This window comes from Balearica regulorum, chromosome 7 (assembly GCF_011004875.1).
Source record: "Balearica regulorum gibbericeps isolate bBalReg1 chromosome 7, bBalReg1.pri, whole genome shotgun sequence".
Lineage (NCBI taxonomy): Eukaryota > Metazoa > Chordata > Aves > Gruiformes > Gruidae > Balearica > Balearica regulorum.
In genome coordinates this window covers 21,205,466-21,213,328 of record NC_046190.1, presented here as the reverse complement: position 1 = coordinate 21,213,328, position 7,863 = coordinate 21,205,466, and the positions used below count along the sequence as shown (strand labels likewise).

General features: G+C 43.0%; 1 protein-coding gene across 7 annotated transcripts in view; it reads right to left on the bottom strand.

Moving 5' to 3' along the window:
• Positions 1 to 1,036: 1,036 nt before the first annotated feature.
• Positions 1,037 to 7,863, bottom strand: part of WASHC2C (WASH complex subunit 2C) — a 36,346-nt gene continuing 29,519 nt past the window's right edge. For 6 of the 7 annotated variants that reach the window (XM_075758371.1, XM_075758372.1, XM_075758375.1 and 3 more), the window contains 3 exons: positions 7,221 to 7,832; positions 6,444 to 6,618; positions 2,551 to 3,038 (listed from right to left, as the gene is read on the bottom strand). In XM_075758371.1, the coding sequence (XP_075614486.1) occupies positions 2,902 to 3,038; positions 6,444 to 6,618; positions 7,221 to 7,832 (924 nt within the window). In that variant the 3' untranslated portion in view covers positions 2,551 to 2,901. Of the gene's footprint in view, positions 1,902 to 2,550; positions 3,039 to 6,443; positions 6,619 to 7,220; positions 7,833 to 7,863 lie in introns of those variants that run through there. The other variant, XR_012836358.1, reaches the window with a different exon arrangement.

The window sequence follows — 7,863 nt, the reverse complement described above, 5'->3', positions numbered from 1 at the left end:
GTGGTCGTTAAGACGCGGGGCGGCAGAGCGTGCGCAGGGAAGAACCCGGATCCAGCGCCCCCACCGCGAACAACGGCGGTCACGTGACAGCCGCCGGGGAGGCCGCGGTGCCTCCTGGGACATGTAGTCTAACAGAGCGGGGCTGATGGCCCGCTGGCCCCGTGCCTCCGGCGCGGGCGGGCAAAGGCCATGGTTCCGCGGCTTGTCCCGGCCCTGGCGCTCCACGCGCACCGTTGGCCTCCCCGCAGGGAAGGCTTGCAAAACGCCATCATTTCTACCTCAAACTCAACCGAGGCGCCCAGGGATTGCTAACGTACTAGCCCAGCACTGGGCCGTGCGAGAGCACAAGGGGGATGACGCCCAGCCTGTGCAGGCCTCTCCACCCCCCCGCCCAGGCCTCAGCCAGGACAGGGGCCTGGGGCAGCCCCAGCCCGGGAAGGAGCACTGCTCCTGGGCACCTTTACTCTCTTCCCATGTCAAAGGCAGGCAGGCCAGTCTCCAGCAGCAGTGCTTCCCTTAGAGGATCACACTCTTCCAGCAAAATACTATGAGAAAACAAGCTTAGCTTATTAGGAGTTACTAATTACATTAACTGCTTTACTTTCCATTTATGTTTTAAATTATGCAAGACCTACCCTGGCTCTAGCTGTTAGGTTTCAGGCCCAGTTACACCACTCAGAACAACTGCTGTGGTTTTTCACATGCATAGAGCAGGTATATGGGAGCCCTCTGACAAAGGCTGCTGAGCAAGCCCCAGGTACTCTTGACTCTCCAGCCCTGCCCTTGCCAGAAAATGCAGTCATAGTTTATCAAGTTTGCAAAAAAAGAGACACACCAAGCCACAACTCAAAGAAACCACCACTCAGACCCAGCTCCCCCAGAAGTGAAGTGCCTAGACCTGGATTTGGGAGTTAATTGAGGACCACACACTTTAATAGGTGGTAAAAGACTCCCCTGTTGCAATTTAAAAAGACTGGGGGGGAAATAAAGGTTTTTATCTATGTCATGGTACAAGCTTCTATCAAGACCTTTTCTCTACTGAGTGTTCACATTAAAGGTTAAGAAACACTTTAAGGCAGGAGCTTTTTTTTTTTTTCTGCTCCAACAGCTTTTGGCCCCCAGGGTTCTTGGCTTGTGAACAGCACTCTTTGCAATGCTAATAGAAGTTATTAATGTAAAGGGGCCAAGAAGAAAGGAGGATGGATGCAGAAAAGAAATAGAAGAATTCACTTTTTCTTCTCTCTCCCAGTATGTCTTTGAAGCCCTTCTAAGCAGAGAAGAGTAAAGCAGCAGTCCAAAGCATGTATGAGGCATTTGCAGCAGATGTAATGCCTATAAATAAAGTGCAAGTGCTCCTACTGTAGACACCCATTTGCAAATAGCTCCCACATTCTTTTCCAAGCTGCTACTCTCAACTTACCCCCCACTTAACATGAATCATTGCCAGGCCCACCTATGGCGCAAATCAATACACAATGTTTCTTTTTTATCCCTTCCAACCTTCCCTTCTGCTTTACCCTCATTAGTGCTAGATGCTTCGGCTGTAGTATTTACCATGCCTCAGAGTAAATCCAACTTGAGAAACAAGAGACTGCAGCAGATGTCTCAGAACAAGGGCTTCAGTGAAAGTAGGAATTGCTCTCAAAGTCCTCTGAGCACACGCTTTAAATTCTCAGAGAGCAGAACAGTCTTAAGAGTTGAAGACAAAGTAGTACATCGCTATCACAAAAACAGTGCATCTAATTTTAAAGTCAGAATTGCAGGCGGTCACTGGTAAAATAAGAGAAACATTTGATCCTTCTGCATTTATGCATTTTCTCTGCTTGTATGCGTGCAGGAGAGTAAAGTATCTACCACTGGGCACCAAGTATGGTTAATGGCATCAGTTCCAGAAGGGCAATCTAGAAAATATAGGAAGCAAAAAGGTTAAGCCAAATGCCTTGGACAGTTAAAGGGATTCCACAACATAGTGACCTCCTGTAAACAGCTTACAATGTGTTATGGATGAGAAAGGAAAGCAGACAGTAAGCCTCTGGGCACAAGCGAGTCTCTGCACCAAGGTGCACACACAGACTTGTTAACCAGGAAGTAACCAAGCATGCTCAGTACAGATGGACTTCCTAGTAAGTGTTATTTGCAAAAGTTCGGCAAATCCAGGCAGGTGAAAAGTCTCATTTAGTGGCTTACAACTTGAACACAAGAGAATGTTAAGTTGCTGTTGTTTTCATTGAGCACTAGGTCCTCATCCGTAGCACGTTCTTTCTGGCAGAGAAGTTATAACCATTGTTATTTTTATAGACAACATTAGCTGCCAATATGAAATAGCTTATCTCTATCTGGTATTAAGTCCTAAGTACACTAAGATTTGTTAATTTCTTGATTACATAAGAGAAGCTGTACCTGGTAACAGAACCCAGCCTTACCCTAACATTAGCACAGCAGATTGGCAGCTGACCCAGACAAGGCATAGTAGTGGTTTTGTTTTTTTTTTTTTTTCCAAGTCATGATACAGATGTCCTTAGCAAGCGGTAAAGAGGTAAGACAGACAGCTCTGGTTTAACAGATTCCATTTACTATTTATCAATTATTTTCTCTACAGATCTGTTCAATAAAACAAACTATACTTTGTATAATAGATCCCTTCATTGCAGGTATTGCACAAGCTATATTCATCTGGGCACCATGGAAACAAGATAGCAGGAGGTTACTGTCTTTTTTTTAAAAATATATCATTTAGCACAATTAGACCCAGCACAAGAGAATACTAACCATTTAAAATGGGTAATCTCATTTGAATATCCACAGCCATCTCATTTCAGCTCAACTGGATTAGAGAATCCAGATTATTAGTACTGGACAGGGCATAAGGAAGGCCTTCTCTCTGCAACACACTCCCCTTGGCTACTGGCCTCCAAAGGCATTCAGCGGGTCATCAAATGTGCTCAGTTTCTTACTTTCAGATTTTGCTTCTGAAGCTGCTTGGGAAGATCTGCTTTTGGGAGTAGGTATCTTGACTTGGCTGCTAGAGAAGATATCATCTAAAGGGGAAAAAAAAGATTTTAATGTGAAGTGACTGCCAAACAGAAGCAACATTGTACATAAGAGTCTCCAACACAGCAGTGACTGCCAAGGACATTCTGTGATAAACAAATTCTTTCCTGCTGTTTGTGATTCTAGATGAATTTGTAAGGACATACGTGGGAGTTGTTAGATGTAAGTCAAATTAAGAATATTTTTTTCTTCTCAGTAAAGCAGAATAATACTTGTATTTTGTAATGTGTTCAAGCTCTCATAAGCACTTGAGAAGTACTAATAAATTCAGCCTCCACAATAAATTCCATCATGTAAGTGCCAGATAACATCCCTCTTATCTAGAACACTAGCGTCTAGGGAACCTGAGAGATCCAAAAGCTGTGAGATTGTTGCCAAAGAAAATCAGAAGAGGAAAAGATCGTACTTGCTAGAGACTACTGTTGCGACATCCACTAGCCATACGAGAGTCTAATCTACAGCACAATAAGAACACAGCATAAGTCACTTGCATCTTAGCTGTGCTCTGTTCTCAAGGATGTAGACAGCTACAACCACCATCCTGCTGAATATTCAAAAAGTCTGTCTACAGTCCTGAATCAAGATCTCCCAGCACCTTCCTCAATACATTTCTGTTCTAAATAACTAGGACCACAAAGTGGAAAAATATCATGTTGCTATTAAGACAGAGTTCTGTCCTGAAAGATAACAACAGATGGAAATGAAACTCTCCAACCCAGATACCCTGTGCTAGCAGCAGAGCTCACAGACCTGCAGTTTGTGCTGTAGCTAGTCCTGCTTGTGTTTAGGACTGTGCTCATGGAAAGAGATGGAGCTGCTACCATACACATGCTGAAGTGTTGCCCTGAGGCTTCCTGGGCATACACAACAGTGAATGTCTTCCTACACACTAAGGTTTTAAATTTAGGATGCTCAGATTATGAGGGGATAAGAAAAAAAGAGAAAAGAGTGACATATGTGGATCAGTAGTGATTCACAAGGCCAGTATAAGTAGCACATAACTAGCCTTGAATCCCTATTAAGAAAACACAGGTCTTATACAGAGGTTAATAGCCATTTACTGGTCCAGAGTATAAAAACTAGTACTTCAGCCTTCAGCACGTATCCTAACCTTAAGCACAGGCCAAGCAGAGAGTGGCCTATCACAACATGCTTGCCTTTCTCTTCTCGCTACTTCTTCCACTCCAGCACATGTCTGTTACTGTGCTGATCATAGGGATTACACAGGAATAATCCAGGTCAGCATTTCAGCACAAGAGCAGTTTAAAAAGGCAGTAAAACAGAGCAATCCCTACTGGCATCACTCCAAAGCAAAAAGCTATCACATGGATTAGCTTGATAGCAGAAGGGAAGCACAGTGAATGCCATCAACAGTAGAGGTATCACTTCCATTTTATGACAAGGCTTAAGGAATAGCAAAGTTTTGTCCATGGAAAACAGTATTTGTCAATGCACAAGAAAGCTCCATCACCACTTTGCAGACTTTCCGAGGCAGAGGTGACATCAAGATGTTTGTGTCATCAACCATAAGGTCACTGAGAAGGCTAAGAGGATAAAGACCTGAGAAAGTTTTTCTAATACTGCCACGACAAGCCTAACACAAATGCAGAAAATAATGACTAGAAGCTGTAGTAGGACAAAGAAGGAAAGCAGCTTGCAGCCTCCACTCCCCCCTGCTCCAAACTGCATCCACTTACTGTTTTAGCTGCAGCAGAAAGGATCTCCTAAGGCAACAACATACAGCCCTGATAAAGTGCTACCATGATCACTTAAGCCAACCCTTAACTTGAAGCACAGGCAAGTGCCAGTTCTACCACTCTACTGCCAGCAGGGCACTCTCATCGTCTGGCATCTTCCCTGCACTCTTGTTGGTGTTCTGGGGCTCCATAGCTTTGGGCACAAAATAGCTGCGTACCTATGGCTGCACTACGAAACAGCCAACACTAGAGGAAGATGAAGTCTATCAGATACAGGGTGCTACAGATGCTATAGGTATCAAGATCAGATGTGACATCAAACAACAAGCTCTGGCACCAGAGTAGATGTCAAAAGTGCAAACGACAGGTTCTGTTGTGGCTAATTTTCCAAGATACTTTCAAGTGGCACTCTACAACCATTTTATTCAACATGAGGTCCGGATTTTTGCACTGAAGTATTTGGAAGAGGTAGCTGTTTGGGAAATTTCATTTGCTATAGGCTACATAAAAAAAAATTATTAAAACAAGATATTTTAATCATCCAATACATATTTCAAATACCTTGCTTGCAAATTTTTAAGTCTTTTTTTTTTTATATCAATTGAGAGGGTTTTGAAATCTCAAGATGTTCATTCTCTGGCAAGTTTTCTAACACATTTGCAGACTTCACCCAGGCCATTCCATCAGGCTGGAATGCTTAACAGCAGTCCAAGCAAAACAGTGATAAGTCAGATGCAATTTGACTAGGTTAGATAGAATGAAGACTGACAAGAATCAAAACTAGAAAAGGGAATTTTTTTTTTGTCTTAAAAGGAAAAGAAATACATGCAGTCTCACAGAAGAGCTGTAAATATGAAGAGCCTGAGAACAGACAGACATAGTTGGGGATCAAATGACTTTTGAAACCTCCACTGATGGAGAACAAGAAAGGAGTGTGCTTTCCATCACTTAGATTAGATATGAGGAAGAAATTCTTCCCTGTGAGGGTGGTGAGGCACTGGAACAGATTGCCCAGAGAAGTTGTGGATGCCCCATCCCTGGAAGTGTTCAAGGCCAGGCTGGATGGGGCTTTGGGCAACCTGGTCTAGGGAAGGGTGTCCCTGCCCAGGAACTAGATGATCTTTAAGGTCCCTTCCAACCCAAACTATCCTATGATTCCACTTTACTATATGCTGCTTTTTCAACAAATTCTACAGGGCAAACATTTGCTCTCAGGTGTAGTATTTATAAATTGTTCTGGGTATACTTGGATGTAAACAAAGTCTTACGGGCTCCAAGGTAGTCAAGACAATATTGAAGGTTGGGGTGGGAATTTATGCTAATTTCTTCATATCAGTGATTCATCTGAAAGTACAATACAAAAAGTTGTACAAATTGAAACAGAGAATGTATCTCTTAGAGCAAGAACAACATGAGATTAATCTCTTGCTCCAGGCAAGAAATTTTCTAATTCCCACAGGTGAGAAAATCTCTACAGGAATTAAACTATTCCTTCTCTCAGAAGAATTTTATATACTCTCCTAAACCATTTAAATGCCATGCTGGTTCTACAAATCTAGGAAGTTCTCATCCAACATTAAAATCCAAAGATGACCAAAGATTTCAGAGCAGTTGAAAATTTAAAAGAAAGCAAAGGGTTCTAAAACATCTCCCATGAATACAACTCAGGACAATAGTATGAGATTAGACACTTACCCATATCATCATCAAATATGGATTTTTGTTCCACCTTTTTCTTGGTCTTCTTTTCTTTTGGTTTTACAGTGAGATCCGCAAAAATATCTATGCTATCGTCAAACAGGTTAGTCTCTGGCATTTTCTCTTTCGCTTTGTTCATTGGTTTAATTGCCTCAGTAGCAAATATATCATCCTTGGAGCAAAGCAGAGAGAGATCATCAATACACAACACTCTCCAAGAGAAGAGTCATAGTAGCTGTACACAGCAGCTGAGATATTTAGAAGACTGACAGCCTTGGGCTTCTCAAACCTGAGAAGTTTGAGTCCCTTCTCCCCACAGATGACTTGGCAGAAGTGCCTTAGTGTGTTGTACTTGACTTGTGCATAGTCCCACACAATGGCTTGTATCAGCTGCCCAGCCTGCCAGCTTTATTTTTTTTTTAAAGAGTTATTTGAGCTGCTGTGTGTTGAACAGACAGCTAGAACATAAGAACCAAATACTTTATTACTCTGAAAAAGGTCATTATCATAGGTATGTTGTCACAGCACATTCAGTGACAAGCCTGCTCTGTGTTAAAGCTCCATCTTTTAATCCACTCTTGCTAATAAGGGCACGAACATCCAAAGAAAGGGTTTCTGTCGTCCAGTAGCAGTGCATGTCTGACAGTTTACTTCACTACCTATCCTGCACACCGCATCCTACTCAGCAGCCTCCATTAAGCCTGTGTCTAAGTAAAACGTTCTGCATAAGGCCCTGGGGATCAAAAAGGCCAAGGTAGCAGGCTCAACCATTACCTCAAAAATATCTTGGGCAGTAGGATCAACAGCTTGCCGGACAGCAGATTTCAACTCCTTTTTTCCAGTTTTCTGACAGGTGAAGAGAGAGTCTTCCTCTTCCTCCAAAAAAGGTATAGGGCTGCTTTTTGTTGAAGATTTTTGCTGTACAGGTTGGAAGAGATCATTGCTGTCCTGATCACCCAGAACAGACAGATCAGGCTTTTTCTCCCTGCCCTGGATGGGTTTGTTAGCCACACTGTCTGGCATTCCCTCCTTTAACTTTGATTGTGCAGCAGCTCTGGATGTTAAGCTGCTTGCAAAAAGGTCTTCTGATTCAAATAGATCATCCCCTTGGTCTGTGGATTCTGGAGGAAGGAGCATCTTTGTCCCAACAGACAAAACATTGCCATGAGCTGGTAGTGACAAGCCAGAGAGAAAGCCATTTTCCTTAGACTCTGCTTCAGTAGCAAGAGGCTCCTTTGTGTTCACTATTGCTGACATTTGTTTTGGTAGAGAGATTTGTGATTCTTTAGCACTGTCCACTTCCTCACTCTCTTCAGACCCTTGGGCAGCTAGACGACGGGCCATTCTGCTAGGAGGTCTTCGTTTTCCTGTAACCTTGATCCTGGTCTGCAAGAAAGGAGTAAAAGCAGAGCAGGGT